At 45.9% G+C, this 16,857-nt stretch overlaps 1 protein-coding gene across 4 annotated transcripts in view; it reads left to right on the top strand.

Moving 5' to 3' along the window:
- The window catches only part of LOC119978507 (semaphorin-3D-like), a 110,251-nt gene that overhangs the window by 47,181 nt on the left and 46,213 nt on the right, over positions 1-16,857 (top strand). For all 4 annotated transcript variants that reach the window (XM_038820189.1, XM_038820188.1, XM_038820190.1 and 1 more), the window contains exons 6-7: positions 4,316-4,444; positions 5,940-6,082. In XM_038820189.1, coding sequence (XP_038676117.1) covers positions 4,316-4,444; positions 5,940-6,082 — 272 coding nt within the window. The remainder of the gene's footprint in view (positions 1-4,315; positions 4,445-5,939; positions 6,083-16,857) is intronic.

Raw genomic sequence — 16,857 nt, 5'->3', positions numbered from 1 at the left:
CAGTTGAAGAAGATGGTTGACAACCACCTTCTCAATTGGAGATGGGCAATAAATGCTGATCTGGCAAGCAGGGCTTTCATCCTGAAAATGAATAATAAAGGAGACAAAAATTGAAAATTTTCAAAAGTTGCATTCCGTACAAATTGAGTTTCCCTAATTTTCATGCTACTATCAAAAACATCACACTAGAGGCAGGTCCTACCCACAAATCTGGTTAGCAGAATTAATCACCATTGTCAGTTTTCGTTAATTGGGCTTATTTCTGGGCTTCAGAGAAGGCTCCAAAAATTAAGGTGTTGCCATCTTCAGATTAGCAATCCCACTTCAGGCAGCAGGACTGCCAGCAAAAACAACTTGTTTCCCTCACCTGAATCACACCCAGGCTAATTTCCCGTTGGTCACTGGATGTAGATTAGAAGTGAAGATCTTAGCTGATTTTTCTTTCTTTCTGAGCTCAGGAATATTGCTGCTAATTGTGCACCGTTAGAGTGGAGATCAATTAACTGAACGTTGATAGGGGATCGAACCAGTGAAGTTCCTTCATCTGTGTGGCTCAGTTCCAAAAAGGGTTCCGCACTTACCAGTGCAGTTGAAATTTTTGGACACATATTTCAAAGCCATAAAGAAAAACTACTGTGCATGTAATCAAGTTGTATATTTTATTTGGACACGCCATAAGTTCAAGAAAATTAACTTTGCTCCCAGCTCACACGACAGCGATTTTCCAGTTACCCAATGGAACATTTCTGTCTTTGACCCATATAATGAGAAAAACAGTGCTTGCGCCTGGGAACGTTTAATGCTCAATATGCTGATTGCACAATGTGACCTTAATTGGTACCCTTTTTATTGCCTTGTATGAATCTAACAACCCTGATTCAATAAATTTGTAAAATTTGACAGTGTGATGTTTACAATGATTAAACTATATAATAATTCCTCTTATAATTGTAACCTGACATAAAATACAGGTCGAGTAGAATATGATCGCGACCTCCAACATACTGGAACATTGTTCAATGGTTTAATGGGATTTTCCAGTATTTCTGCTGCCACACGAAAGTGTCAATTTGGCAACAAAACACAAGATTTGACAAATGTCAGCTGATGTTGATGGGAAGAAATAAAAGCTTTTCCAGCCGTAATACTAAATTTTCCCACAATAAACCAAACTAACCTCTCATCGTTTATATAAAGAGCACCAGAAAAAAACGTCAAAGCGCAAGCTTTCTTCTGTGAATAATGGTTTAATAGCCTCATAAAATCTCGTCAGTGTATAGAATTCTGTTCATCTTGTGTTTGTTGGTAAACCCTGTGCTTCTCCTGCAATCCCGTTGTTCATTTTTAAAAATTCACTTTTGGGATATGGGTGCTTTTAGAAGTGCCACCGTTTATTGCCCATTTCTCATTGTCCTTGAGAAGGTGGTGGTGAGCCAACTGCTTGAACGGCTGCAACCTGGATATGGTGAAGGGGTGCCAACGGTGCTGTTCGGCGTTCCAGTGTCTTGACGTAATGATAATTTAAGAATGGTAATATATGTGTAAGTGAGGACGGTGTCTGACCTGGAGAAGAACTCCGAGATGGTGGCATTCCCATGCATCCAATGCCCTCTTCCTGCTAAGTTGCAGACGACGCAGGTTTGGGTGGTGATTTCAAAGAAGTCTGAGCAAGTTGCCGCAGTATATCCTGTAGATAGATAGCAGCTGTGAACTGGCGGTGGAGAAAGTAAATGTTTAAGATGGTGCATAGGCTTTCAATCAAGTGGACTGCTTTTATCTTAGATTATGTTGAGATTCTGAGTTTTGCTGCAGTTGCACTCATCCAGTCAACTCTCTAACTCCAGCACTCTCTAACATGCCTTATAGGCATGTTGTATAGTTGCTTTTCTTACATCCTTACTAGTAAGGGAGAATTTAGAGTAAAACTTCTACATTCTGTTGCATATTTTTATCTTTTATTTTAAACTTCACCTGACTCCTATACCACACAAAGGGGCACAAAAACAATTCCTGGACAAATGCTCCTGCAAACTCAGCTGCCAGGAAGGGAAAAGGGCCTCATCAGTGGTGATTGTCAGCCTGTGTTTGGCTTCCTTCTTCCTCTTCTCAACTCGCACCTCTATTCCTACTGAGGAAAATCATGGCCTCTGTTTCACGGCCGCCCACTCACTATGGTTCAAATCTACCAATAGGGGTCTCTGGTCATAATCTACGTCCATCGCTTCTTGGCCTTTTAGCTAAGGTCAAGCGTCAGATCAAGCCCAAAGATGAGGTGCAATGCCTTTTCTTGTTAGCTTGGATCTTGTATGTCTCCCTTGTGGAGACCATGAATTGGATTCAATTTGAATTTGAATTGTTTTTTGGTGCAAGCAATGAGATGGATTAAGGGTTTGCTCTGAATACTCTGCACATTTGCGTTGTAACTTTAAGGATGGGATTAAAACATTTAAAAAATAATAACAATAATTTCAGTCATTTATTTCTGAGAATTCTGTAAGCAAAAGCACCTTAAAAAGTGAGTGAGTAAACAATTGTGCAGTTAACCAATAGAATGGAATGGGCAGAGGTCGATTGTCACTGCAGTACAATATCAGCTTGTATTTAGATAGCACCTTTAAACTAGAAAAATACAAGCTGATATTGTACTGCAGTGTCAAGGTATCCGGAGCGGGATTCTCCGAAGCCATGCCGGCTGGGAGAATCGGCGTCCACGCGACGCTGGCGCGTGATTCTCCGAGGTGCAGAGAGTCGGCGCCGTTCGCGTCGGCGCATTTGGCGCAGTGCCGGTTGCTGCCCGCTACCCGCGGCCAGGCCGCCGATTCTCCGGCCCGGATGGGCCGAGCGGGGGCAGCCTGTGGGTGGGGGAGGGGGGCTCCGTTCCCAGGGGGCCTCCGATGGGGTCTGGCCCGCGACTGGCCCCAGAACCCCGGCGCCATGTTGGTGAGGGACCGGAGCGCTCCGCGAGGTTGCCGCGCATGCGTCGGTTGGCACCGGCGCCACTGCGCATGTCATCGTTGGCGTCAGTGCAACTGCGCATGCGCGGATCCCGCGGCGCCCAGTTCGCGCCAGGATCTGCGGCTGGAGTGTCGCAAACCACTCCAGCGCCGTGCTGGCCCCCTGTAGTGGTCAGAATGCGACGTGGGAGCGGCCTGCTCACGTTGTTTTCGATGGCGTGGACATTCTGCCTTCATTTCGGAGAATCCCGCCCCTGTATACACATATAGGATGAAGTGAAGGCCTGTTAGCCCTTTGAGTCTGTTTTGCCATTCAGTGCTCTGTGACCTAACTCTGTACACCCACCTATTCTTCAAATCTCTTAATAACTGTGTTAACAAAAATCTATCAAACTCAAATTTAAAATGAACAATTATATATCCTTAATTGCTGTTTGCAGAAGAAAGTTTCAAACTTCTACGGCCTTTGTGTGTTCCTAACTTTACCATTATTTTGAGACAATTAAATACAGGTATAAATAGATCATACCAAAAATTGCATTCATAGAGAAGAGTGCTTGATTTCAAATATTGGTATACACAGGATAATATTGTAAAATTATTGCAAATAAAGTTACATAAATCCAGACAAGGAAACTCTTGTATTTCATGCTCTCGTTCAACAAAAGCACAGAATAGGTAGCTTTCCTGAGCCTTTTATAGGCTGTATGAAAAACACAATTGATTGGCTGTAAAAGAAGGGTTTATGGATGTCAATGTAAAAGTTAACTTGTTAATCACTTATGTTAAACAAAGGAGCTGAGTATCAAAAAATGACCCAGGCTCCCAGGTTCAAGGTCATGAAGAAATCTCCATGAAAAGTAGATTTGCTGTATAAATGTGTGTACATGTACTGGAGCATTAACATTAATCAGATGGCTTCAGTTGCAGAGCTAGCAGCAGTACAGGTATGATGGACTGAAAGGTCTCTTTTCACCTGTCATTTCAATGGTTAAAATCCATTTTCTGTCCAGTTCAGGTGGAGATTATATTGGCAAAATAGTAGCAAGGAAGAAATACAGCCCACGGCTTGTTGAAAACTACATGAAAGACACTTTCTTGAGGATTAAGCTTGAAACTGGAGTACTAGGCTGGAAGTTTCCAGCACTCATGCCAGAGGGATTTCCTGATCCCATTGATGTGAACAGTGGCTCGCCAGCCCAATCCCTGGAGTGCTGGAAGATTCTGACCATAGAGTCATTTATGGCACTGAGAAAGTAATGCTTCCAGTTCAGGTCACCACGCTTTGGGAAGGATGTGAGGGAAGCTCTGTCTTTAATGCTAAAATACTAAACTCATCCTTTTCATTTGTAAATATTCAGATGAATATATTTATGCTGGGACATCCTCTGACTTTCTTGGGAGAGACACGGCTCTATTTCGCTCCCCGATCCATCACCTGGAAAATCAGTACATCCGCACGGAACACAACAATCCCCTCTGGTTAAGTGGTATGTGAGGCTGTGGCTTGCTGCAAGTTAATGGATTAAGTGTGTTTGATCAACAGCAATCATTTCCCTTTGGCAGTGGAAACGTCCCTGAAACTTTTAGAAAACTGTACGTTAGGGTCTGAAGCACCTAGCTTTGTTTCACAGGGTGCAATAAGGTGAAGCAGATTGCTTTTAAGGGGCATTTGCGCCTTGGAGCAGTAACCCAGATGGTCAGTTCTCAATATGTCAAGAAAAACTGATTTCATACATCTCTAGTAGGTAATCTGTAATTAATCATGAGCAGAGACCTAGAAGCGAGTTGCTTCCCACACTGGGTGGGAGACAGTGTGTGGTCAGGAGAATCCAAAGATTGGTAAAACATTGGGAATTCTGGGAATGCTAGATTTTGCCCACATGCTAGTTCATCCAGTTGGTCAATTCTGATAAATTATCCATAAATACAAATAACGCATTTCAGAATGTGTTTAAATGCTTTTACATTATTGTTACATTACCTTTTCTTTATTGTAAGCAGTTCTGATACTTAACTCCAATAATTGCTATTTTATATTTAAGCGTTAGAGGGAATCATCTCTTTGGAAGGTAGAAGCAAGAAAGTGCACTGTATGCACAGTTAATACATTTGTATTTATTAGGTTTTTTGGTTCTCCCAAATAAATCAAAGTCTCGAATTAAGTTCATTTCTCTTTCCCCTCTCTTATCTCTTTTTCTTTCCTTCTTTCTTACCCAATTTCTCTTCTCTCTCGGTTTCTTCATTTTTGTTTGTATGTCTTGCATTCTCTCCTTTTTTCCCTCTCAAAAGATTTTGAGCCAGGGTTGAGCAATAAAAAGTAGTTTGGCTTTCTGTGGTTATGCAGAGGGCCAGCACTTGACACTTAATGATGAGAATTAAGTGGGAGGTGGGGGAGTTGAGCGCACAAACTTGAGGACAAACATAGGCCCAGGGCTTGGACTGCGAGAGAGAAACTAAAGGTGGAACATAGTACGAGATTAGGACATGGCATTGAGGCTGGGCAAGAAAGACGATTTATGGCTGGACGCCGTGGGAATGGGGAAGCTAAAATTTATAACTGAATGTATAGACGAACTGGGCCTGTGGCCAATGCTGAGTGAGAGCCAGGCCTCTAGCGATCAGCAAGCAGAACTGGCACGTCTGTGACATCTGAATGGCGCTTAAACCTAGGGAAAATATATATCATGGGGTGTCTGAGTGCTTGGGTCTTTGCCTGGGCCCAATTGGGTGGGGTCTAAATTATGCAGGGAGACAAAGAATGTCAGCGGAGCTTGAGGATGGGAAATGCTTTGTCCCGACTGTATGTTCAATCATAGAATAATGGTTGCATGATTGCCAAATAGATTGCTGAAAACCAATGGTGGAACAATTTTTTTTAAACAATCTATTTCTGTTTCACATAACGCATTGATGTTTTTCAAGTTTATTTTGGTATGAGACTAAATTAGGTGTCATTATACTTGTTGTTTATAACTTTTTCAGACCCAAAGTTTATTGGGATGTACCCTATCTCTGACACCTCTAATGAAGATGATGATAAAATCTATATATTTTTAAGAGAGACAGCACTGGATACTACAAGCTCTGAGAAGGCCGTTTACTCCAGAGTAGCCAGAGTTTGTAAGGTTGGTTTTTTAAAAACATGTTTGTCGGTGATTTTTTGTTTATCTTGTGTCCAGGGAAATGGAACAATTTGCTCCACTTTTATCACAAATGTTTCTTTTAGGGACTGTTTTATGACAACCTAATCCAGGACAAAACTTCTTTCTTTATCCAATAATACGTCCAAGCCTCTATATCGGGAGAACACTGCCAGTAAAACTAATCTGAATTCTTCTGCTTCCCACTCCAGCAATCCATGAAAAGTTAATGTTAATTTGCATCAGATCGGTGGGAAATGTGTAAGTTATGGGCCAGTTCCAACCAGAAACTGGTTACTGCCAATGCGAACTCATCTGATATAAAACCTTATGATTAGTACAGTGAGACTGCTTTCTTTCCACCATCTTTGATGGAGGTGGGAAGATTGTGTGTTGACTAATAATAGCATCCAACCATCTTCCCCATTCAGGTATGCAACACCCCTATGATATATGAAGTGGATAGAATCCACCATTCCTTTGCAAAAACCATCTTATATTTGGCATGCTGTAGTGTCAGAATATGACTACTTTTGTTTTGTAGTGTGGTAGCTCGAGACATACACTGGAGGCTTCCAGTAGTTAACAAAGGGATTTATTGATGAAAGGCAAAAGCTGTAAGATAACAGGCACAGAACACGATACAACAGGTCTTTACTCTTCAGGTCCCTGGGTCACACTGCCTGGGACCCTGCTCCCAGGACCCCACGCAAACTCCCCATTGGCTGGGGTTTGCACACTAGGCCCTGAACCTGTCACGTGGACAGTGGAGCTCGCTCCCTTAAAGGGTCCTTGCTACCACATCCATCTCTCTTTAAATCCCTGAGTACTCTACCACAAAAACCATGCACAAATGCTACAATTGTTAACAGTGACAACTGAGGAAAGAGAGTCCGTCAAAACGTAAATCAGTCCAGAGACCTCCTGATCCTCCAGGAATTCCATAGCCCAGCCACAGGCTTAGCACTCTTTTGGGCGATCGAGCGGTGTCCACAGTTAATGCTACCTCAGGCTGGACCACTTCAACGACAGGCAAACCAAACCCAAACCAGAATTGTAGCCTCAACAGACGCAGCAGGTTGAACAGAAGCAGGAGCCCCTGGCTCCTCTTGACGGGACCAAGTTACAGAAGTATTCATGATGCTCACTGGATTCATCAAATCCACGACTCCTCAGGTGGTGGACATACTTCTTCAAGTTCTTCTTGTTAAGAACGACCACATAAGACTCCTGCCCCGACAGATGAACCTACTGTGCAATTACGGACAAAACCAGGTCTCCCACCCAGAATGACCTTTCACATCTCTGCTCTGAAAGCTGACTCTTCTGGGAGGCCTGGCATGCCTCCCCTCCTTGCCAAATTTGGAAATACAAAATCCAATCGGGATCTCAACCGACAGCCCATGAAAAGCTCAGCTGGTGTGATCCCTGTGATTGAATGAACGGCTGAGTTGTACAACAACAAAAAATAACCTCTGGTGAAGTTGTTTATCTGACTGCTTTTTCATGGCGTTCTTGAAAGTTTGAACAGCCCGCTCAGCCAGGCTGTTCGACGCTGGGTGATAGGGGGCTATCCTCATGTGTCATATGCCATTTGCTTTCACAAAACGCTAGGGGCCATTATCCAAAACAATTGCCTCGAGAAGCTCATGAATGGAAAATACTCAGGGCAAGGCATCTACTATGGCCACCGAGGTGGTGGTCCTCATCTCCTGGAGTGATAACCACTTTGAATGGGCATCTACCAGCACCCAAAAACATGTTGCCCAAAAAAGGGCCCACATAATCCACGTGGACCCTGGTCCACGAGTGACCTGGCCATTCCCAAGGGTGAAGTGTGGTGGAAGGTGGCAAAGATTGTTGCATTTGGCAAATGTGGCACTATTGTACTAGTTCTTCAATGGCTTTGTCTACACCTGGTCACCAGGCATAAGTGCGCACTAACATCTTCAATTTTGTCTTGTCTGGCGCTGTGCAACTCTTGAATGAGGGGCCTCCTAGCTTGAGGTGGGAAGACTACTTGTGAGCCCCAGAGAATCAAGTCGTCTGCACATGTTAACTCGTCTTGATGAGTGAAGTAGGGCTTCAGCTATTCAGACTTCGTGTATCGCCAGCCAGACTATGTCATTTGTTTACCTTTTGAAAAAATACTGTGGGCGAAATTCTCCCAAAACGGGAGAAATCGTAAAACTGCCGTAAAACCCGGGCGGGTTTTACGGCAGCGCGCCCCTTCCCGATGGGGGACCGATTCTGGTCCCCCGTCGGGGCTAGCAGCCCGACGTCGGAGGCTCCGACAAATCGGGCTTAACGAAAATCGTTAAGCCCGCTTGCCGGAGTTAGCGCCGGCTGACGCGTCATATGACGTCAGCCGCGCATGCGCAGGTGGGAAGACTCCACCCGCGCATGCGCGGGTGACATCATCGCGTTTTGCGCAAAACCCGCGCATGCGCGGGCCGGGTTGCCCCTCAACCGCCCCGCGTATTGATACTGCGGGGCGGCGGAAGGACAAATAGTGCGCGGGCATCGGGCCCGCTGCCCGCGATCGGTGCCCACCGATCGCGGGCCCATGGCACCCTTGGCACGGCCGTGGTACTGCCGTGCCAATCGGTGCCATGGTTATTTTTTGCGAGTTTGTCACGACGTTTTTACGAACGGCAGGACCAGGTGTGTTTGCCGTTCGTGAAAACGGCGGAAAGGGCTGGGACTTCGGCCCATCTAACAGCTGTGAATCGATGCCGGCCGTAAAAAAACGGCGGCAGCGATTCGTGTCGGGACTTCGGCGGGGGGGTGGGAGAATAGCGGGAGGGCGGGAAAAATGTCGGGAAGGCCCTCCCGCTATTCTCCCACCCGTCGTGGGGGGCGGAGAATTTCGCCCACGTGTGTCTTTGGATCCAGCCCGTGGACACTGGAAGGGTGTCTTGGAAGTTTAGAGCTAGAATGATCTCCAGGGGTACAGGTGGTGGCGGAATGCTCTTGGGTAGGAACAGGCGATTTAATGCGTCCGTATTAGCAATTTGCACCTCAGGCTGGTGCTGAAAAGCATAGTTGGTGCCAGCATTGTGGCTAGGTACAGAATAAACCTTCCATAGCAATTGACCATACCAAGGAAGGACTTAAGCTCGCTGACATATTTGGCTACAGAAACATCTCGTATGGCCTTGACCTTTTCTTCCAAAGGGTGCAATCTTGTCGCATCAACGCAAAATCCTGGGTAGGTCACTTCAGAGGCCTGAAAAGTACACTTTTTGTGTTTTAGGTAGACCCCTGCATCACAAATCCTCTTTAATATCTCCTCTAAGTTGGCCATGTGTTCTTCTGGCATAGTGCCGGAGACTAATACATCATCAAGGTAAACCATTACCTTGGGGAATCCCCTGGAAAATAGCACAAGGTGAAGCAATGTCGAATGGCAGTCTTGTATACTGGAGGAGGCCATTGTGGGTATTGATTGGAGCAATCTTCTGAGACACTTCATCCAACTCTAGTTCCAGGTAGGTTTGATTGAGGTCCAATTTTGAATGGGTGAGGCCTCCTGCCAGCTTAGCTGGAAGGCCTTCAATTCGGGGAATGAGATACTGATCGACCTGGACAGCTTGATTTATGGTCATCTTATAGTCTCCACAAATTCTTCGCAGCCGATCAGGTTTAAGGACAGGGACTATCAATGCCGCCCACTCTGAAAACTGAACTGCTTGATTGTACCCAGCTCTTCCAATCTCTTTATCTAGAACATAGAACAGTACAGCACAGAACAGGCCCTTCGGCCCTTGATGTTGTGCCGAACAATGATCACCCCACTTAAACCCACGTAACCCGTATACCCGTAACCCAACAATCCCCCCATTAACCTTACACTATGGGCAATTTAGCATGGCCAATCCACCTAACCCGCACATCTTTGGACTGTGGGAGGAAACCGGAGCACCCGGAGGAAACCCACGCACACACGGGGAGGACGTGCAGACTCCACACAGACAGTGACCCAGCCGGGAATCGAACCTGGGACCCTGGAGCTGTGAAGCATTGATGCTAACCACCATGCTACCGTGAGGCCCTCTGCTTCAATCTTCTGATGCAATGTGTATGGCACTGGTCTGGCTCTGAAAAACTTGGGTGTCAAACCCGGATTGATTTATATTTTGGCTTTTATACCCTTAATTCAGCGCAATTCTTTGTAGAAACGTCTGCATTCATCCTTAAAACATCCCGGAGGACGGCATCAGATATTTTGAAGATTTCCAGCCAGTTGAGACTAATCTTCTGCAACTGGTCCCTTCCCAACACACTGGGTCTATGTCCTTGTATGACAACCAAAGGCAGCTTGGCCTCCTGCCCTCTGTAGGCCATGGAGTCTCGGCCGTCGGTGTATGTTGAAGGCTTGTCTTTCGTACTCTTCAAGCTTAAAGACTGTGTTCCATCACATAGATATTGGAAGATCTGCTCATCGATACCCCTGTGTTGACTCCCATTTTAAGGGTTCGATCATCTACCCTGAAGACAATTTCAATTGGAGCTGTTTTCGTTTATTGGATTGCACTTAACCGATGCATCATTTTCTCTTCTCCAGAACTCTTCTCTGTTCTGTTCAGTGGCACTGTGGACTGTTACTGCTGCTATTTTTATTTACAATGGTGTGCTCTGCCTCATGCGGTAACATGTTTGAATGTGCCCCTTTCAGTTGCATCGGAAGTACCCAAACTCCAAAACATGGCAGGTCTCCGATCCGGTGCCTGGTCGGAGGGCCGCCCCGATGCCTGCCTTCGTATTCTCCGGCGCGTTTTTCGAGTGCCGGCGGGATCACCACCAAGCCAGTCAGGGACCGTTGACAGCGGCCTCCCATTCGATTCTCTGGACCCTGATGGGCTGAGTGGCCGACATGTTATGCCTAGTCCCGCCGGCATGGATTATTCACCTCACACACGGCGGGACCTGGCAGGTAAGTGTGCAGGGGGCCGCCCTGGGGGGGCGGGGGGGGGGGGGGGGGGATCTGACCCCGGGTGGCCTGGCCTGCGATCGGGGCCTACCGAACGGGGGGGGGGGGGGTGGCAGGATCCTGAGGGGCCTTCTTTCCTCTGCGATGGGCCCCTGTAGGGCTCCGCCATATTGCCCAGGGGCTGGCGCGGAGACGGGAACTCCCACGCATGCGCGGAAATACGCCAGCCGTTCCGCGCATGCATGAGATAACGTCGGCTGTTCCACACCTGTGCAGGCCGTTCCCCGCCGGCTGGAGCTGCGGGGATGACTCCAGCACCAACCTAGACCCCTAGAAAGGTGAGAATTCCTCACTTTCAGGGGCCATTGTCGCCGGAGTCGTTGGGGCCGGTTTTCCTGCCAGCGTGGGGACAAAGCCCCATTTTTAGAGAATCCCGCCCTATGTGTCTGAGGCCCGCAAATTGTCAAAGTATCACCTTCTGCTTGTCCTTGCCTGTGATCGCGCTCACAGTAAAGAAGAACCAGAGTGGTTCAATGTACTGACTCTAGGACTCAAACCTTGGTCAAGTGAGTCAGATTTCTCAATGATATGCATTTCCACTCACTATTTAAATGAATCTGACTCTTGCTGGTGCTTTCGTTTCAACAACCGTTCCTTCCTTACTCCCCGATTCACAATGACTGTTGTCTGTGATCAAAAACTTTTACCTCGTCCCCAATGTGGTGGGTTGAGACATACATTGGAGGCTTCCAGTGGCTAAAAAAAGGGATTTATTGATGAAAGGAAAAGGCAGCAATACAACAAGCACAGAACACTTTACAACAGTATTTACTCTTTAGCTCCATGGTCCACACTGCCAGGCGTTCTGCTCCCAGGTTCCCACGCAAACTTCCCATTGGCCAGAGTTTGTGCACTGCCACGCAATTGGCCCTGAGCCAGTCACGTGGTCAGTGGAGCTTGCTCCCTTAAAGGGGCCACATGACCACATGTAATTTTGTAGATTTATTAAAATTCTCTTTCCTTGTGCAAATGCAAAAAATGTGTGTAGGTTTAGCAGTATTATGGATGTACTGTCCATGATAGTATTGGCTTGCAATGTCCATTTCTGCGGAACCGTCTGCTCATATGAATAATCTGCTCTTTAAATTTAGAGTGTCATCTCGTCCCAAAAATAGGTTAGCTTCACCAGACACATATCTGTTCTCCATTATAGACAAGGGCTGCATCACATCAACAGCCACTGAGAGACAAATAACTGCATATTTTTTTACTTCAGTCTCTTCTTGCCTCATTTCCTTAAACTTTGCTTTGACAGGAAGTAAGAGGAAGAGTTCAGTTGATAGTTAAGGGCATAAGACAGAAGTAAGATTGAAATAAATATGATTGAAAACATAACAATAGAATTAAAGCAACAAGGAAGACAGTTTACACACTATGTATTACATTCATTGAAAGCATCACAAAGCACTTCAAATACAATGGTTTGAATATGCGGGGATTTTGATGGAGAACTATCAGCATTCACCATCTTTACCCTTTGGAATCTGACCACAACTTCAGGGTTTAGCACAAGCTCAGCCAGACATGCGAATCCTCAAGTTGCATTCCGTCATTCACTGCTCTGCCATTTGTGGTAGCAAGGAATGAGCCAAAAAAAAGGGCTTAGGAGAGCTAGGAGAGGGCATGAGAAGTCCTTAGTGAGTCAGATCAAGGAAAACCCCAAGGCTTTTTACTCTTATGTGATAAATAAAAGAATGGCCAGGGTGAGGGTAGGGCCGGTCAAGGACAGCAGTGGGAACTTATGCATAGAGTCAGAAGAAGTAGGAGAGGCTTTGAATGAATACTTTACTTCAGTGTTCACCAGGGAGAGGGGCCATGTTTTTGAGGATGAGAGTGTGATACAGGTAGGTAGGCTGGAGGAGGTAGATGTTCTGAGGAAGGATGTATTAGCAATTTTGAAAAACCTGAGGGTCGACAAGTCCCCTGGGCCAGATGGGATATATCCAAGGATTCTTTGGGAGGCAAGGGATGAGATTGCAGAGCCTTTGGCTTTGATCTTCAGGTCCTCATTGTCCACGGGGATCGTGCCAGAGGACTGGAGAGTGGCGAATGTTGTTCCTCTATTCAAGAAAGGAAATAGGAATGACCCTGGTAATTAAAGGCCAGTTAGTCTTACTTCGGTGGTCGGTAAGTTAATGGAAAAGTTCCTGAAGGATAGGATTTATGACATTTTGGAAAGATGCAGCTTAATCGGGATAGTCAACACGGATTCGTGAAGGGTAAGTCTTTCCTCACTAATTTGATTGAATTCTTTGAGGAGGTAACTAAGTGTGTAGATGAAGGGAGTGCAGTTGATGTCGTATACATTGATTTTAATAAGGCGTTTGTTAGGGTTCCCCATGATCGGCTCATGAAGTAAAGAGGTGTGGGATAGAGGTAAATTTGGCCAATTGGATAAGTAACTGGCTATCACATAGAAGACAGAGGGTGGTGGTGGATGGAAAATTTTCAGACTGGAGACCAGTTACCAGCGGTGTACCACAGGGATCAGTGCTGGGTCCTCTGCTATTTGTGATTTTTATCAATGACTTGGAGGAGGGGGCTGAAGGGTGGGTCAGTAAATTTGCTGATGACACCAAGATTGGTGGAGTAGTGGATGAGGTAGAGGGCTGTTGTAGGCTGCAAAGAGACAGTGATAGGATGCAGAGCTGGGCCAAAAAATGGCAGATGGAGTTTAACCCTGATAAGTGCGAGGTGATTCATTTTGGTAGAAAAAATTTGAATGCGGATTACAGGGTCAACGGCAGGGTTCTGAGGAATGTGGAGCAACAGAGATCTTGGGGTTCATGTCCACAGATCTCTGAAGGTTGCCACTCAAGTGGATAGAGACGTGAAGAAGGCTTATAGTGTGTTAGCGTTTATTAATAGGGGGCTTGAATTGAAGGGTCGCGGGGTTATGATGCAACTCTACATGACCCTGGTGAGACCACATTTGGAGTATTGTGTGCAGTTCCGGTCACCTCATTATAGGAAGGATGTAGAAGCATTGGAAAGGGTGCAAAGGAGATTTACCAGGATGCTGCCTGGTTTGCAGGATAGGTCTTATGAGGAAAGGTTGAGGGAGCTAGGGCTTTTCTCTTTGGAGCGGAGGAGGATGAGAGGCGACTTAATAGAGGTTTATAAGATGATAAGGGGGATAGATAGACGTTCAGAGACTATTTCCTTGGGTGGATGTAGCTGTTACAAGGGGGCATAACTATAAGACTCAGAGTGGGAGATATAGGAGGGATATCCGAGGTATGTTCTTTACTCAGAGAGTGGTTAGGGTGTGGAATGGACTGCCTGCTGTGATAGTGGAGTTGGACACTTTAGGAACTTTCAAGCGGTTATTGGATAGGCCCATGGAGCACACCAGAATGACAGGGAGTGGGATAGCTTAACCTTGGTTTCTTGGTTTGGACAATGCTCGGCACAATATCGAGGGCCGAAGGGCCTGTTCTGTGCCGTACTGTTCTATGTTCTATGTGGCGTGAACCCCTTCCACGGCTACAATCAGTGAAAGCCATCAGGTTTTCACCCCCACTCTGCCTTTGCCACTGGTGGCACAGGTGGGCAGCTGCCAATTCCTAGAAACGGTCAGATGATTATCCAAGTAGGAATTGAGCTCACTTCCTGGCCAGCTGGGACATTTGCATTTAAAAATAGAAGCAAGACAGCAATGCAGCCCGGACGTTGGGTCCCCAACCAGGCATTGAATATTCGGTCGCAGGAGTCGCCTAATCGAAAAGCAGAATACTTTGGATGCTGGAAATCTGAAAGAAAAACAGAAAATGCTGGAAATATTCAGCAGGTCAGGCAGCATCTGTGAAGAGAGAAACAGAGTCAAGGCCCAGATCATCTATTCAACATTAGAGAGGGTGCTTATGATGCTCTCTGCACTTTATCCCACTTATCTTTTATACTGAAGCATTTGCGCGTTATCTGTTCTGATTCTGGCTTCAGTGGGGATGTAGGAACAGAGTAGGGCGAAAAATTGTCGGACATAGTTCCTCCACAGCCATACACACTTTTCTCATCATGAACCAAAATCCCGCCCCCTAAGATCTGTCTTCAGTTCATTGACGTCCATTGTTGTAAATGTTGACACTGCTCAGCCATATCACATTGACTCTGCTAAGCAGTCTGTCTGACAATGCTCAGCCCCTTCCTGGGCAAGCTCACATTAATCATCAACTTTTCCCTGGACTAGTTCTTTGTCTAACACCACACTTCAATAAGGCCTCACCCAGTTTTGCTCTAAACGGGGACAGCCTGCCCTATGAGATCAACTGGTACTAGTCAAATAGAGATTCAGTGTTGCTTCAAGCTATCTGGTTTTAAATTTCTTTGTCCATGTTCCTAAATGTTCTCGATAATGTCACCCCTCTCCCTCACCCTGCGAAAAGGTTCAACATCCATCCCAATCCCTCTCCCTGACAATGTCGATCCCTGAGACATTGTCTCAACAGAAGCCAGAGATGCCGGAAGGCGAGTCGAGGGAGGGAGTGTAGGAGAGGTTGCGTAAATGTCGCCTTGGCCCCAGAGGACCATAGGCTGCTTTCCCTTTTGAGAGAGATCTGACTGGTGGTGATTTAACGTGAGGGTCACCACACCTCAGGCGAGTGACAGGGTTGAGAAGGCCGGGCTTTGAATTCACGCTGTTGGCGTCACTCCTCATCATGAACCAGCCATCCAGCCAACTGAGTGAATGCCCAGGGTGAGTGAGGGGGTGAGCACTGTCCAGCAAAGGGGAAGGAGTTGAGCACTGTCTGCCGAAGACTTGAACATTGCCAGGAGTGTGGTGAGGGGGAATGAACATTGCTTTGAGAAGGGTGTTAACATTGTCAGATGTTGGGGAGCTTTGTTGGCTCAGGGAATGGGGAGTTGGGTGAACATTTCTGTGAGTTCTGGAGTGCTCCGCCACTTCAGCTGACTTACTCTACTTTTACATCTGCTATTAAACACTCTACGTAAATCCATGTAAAAGTACCAGAGTAAGAATGGCACGACCAGCCCAAGTCTCCATGGTATTGACTATCACCTCACCATATCGGACGATCTGGGGCAACATTTCATTGATTTGAAATGTTGACTTTGCTCTCTCTCCACAGATGCTGAGTATTTCCAGAATGTTTTGTTTTTATCTCTGGAGTTTCCTGTCAGCTTTATGAGGGTGGAATCTCTGCGCACTCCTTATTAATGTTAAATGGATCCCAGGCCAGGTGGTGAAAGATGAAACTAGACTCAAATCCTTTTCTTGATACAGTAGTTGGTTGATTTACAGAATGCAGTGTTACATCTATCTGCCTGTTACCTACTCTCAGCTGGGCCGGTGTCCCACAATCCTTCCTAAGTAAAAAAAAAATCAAATAAATAAATCGCCCTTTAAAAAAGGGAAACTTTCACATCATTGTGAAGAAAAACAAAAGCCTCAAGTGAAACTGATCAAATTAACATGATATTGCCGGGGATAATTATGTATTCCAGACCCTATGGCACGCACCCACCGCGAAAGGACTCAAGCGTACCGTCACCACCAGTCTTACTTTTATACTCTTTTGAATACCAATAAAATTAAACAAATGGAAAGATTAAGCAATTAACTGATCGACTGCCCCTTAAAGGGGCACGGAAATAAAAAGACAAAACTTTTAAAGGAAACTTAGAAAGTCAAATTATGTTGTCATTCCCGGGAGTGGGCCTTTGCAGTGTCCACTGGTCACAAAAGGCCTCAAGCATACCAGTGGACAATCTTCCTTTAAACACTTTTGAATTGAACAAATTATCA

This window comes from Scyliorhinus canicula, chromosome 15, assembly GCF_902713615.1.
Source record: "Scyliorhinus canicula chromosome 15, sScyCan1.1, whole genome shotgun sequence".
In the NCBI taxonomy this organism is placed as follows: Eukaryota; Metazoa; Chordata; class Chondrichthyes; order Carcharhiniformes; family Scyliorhinidae; genus Scyliorhinus; species Scyliorhinus canicula.
Note: the sequence above shows the minus strand (reverse complement) of the source record. Positions and strands in the feature narration are given on the sequence as shown.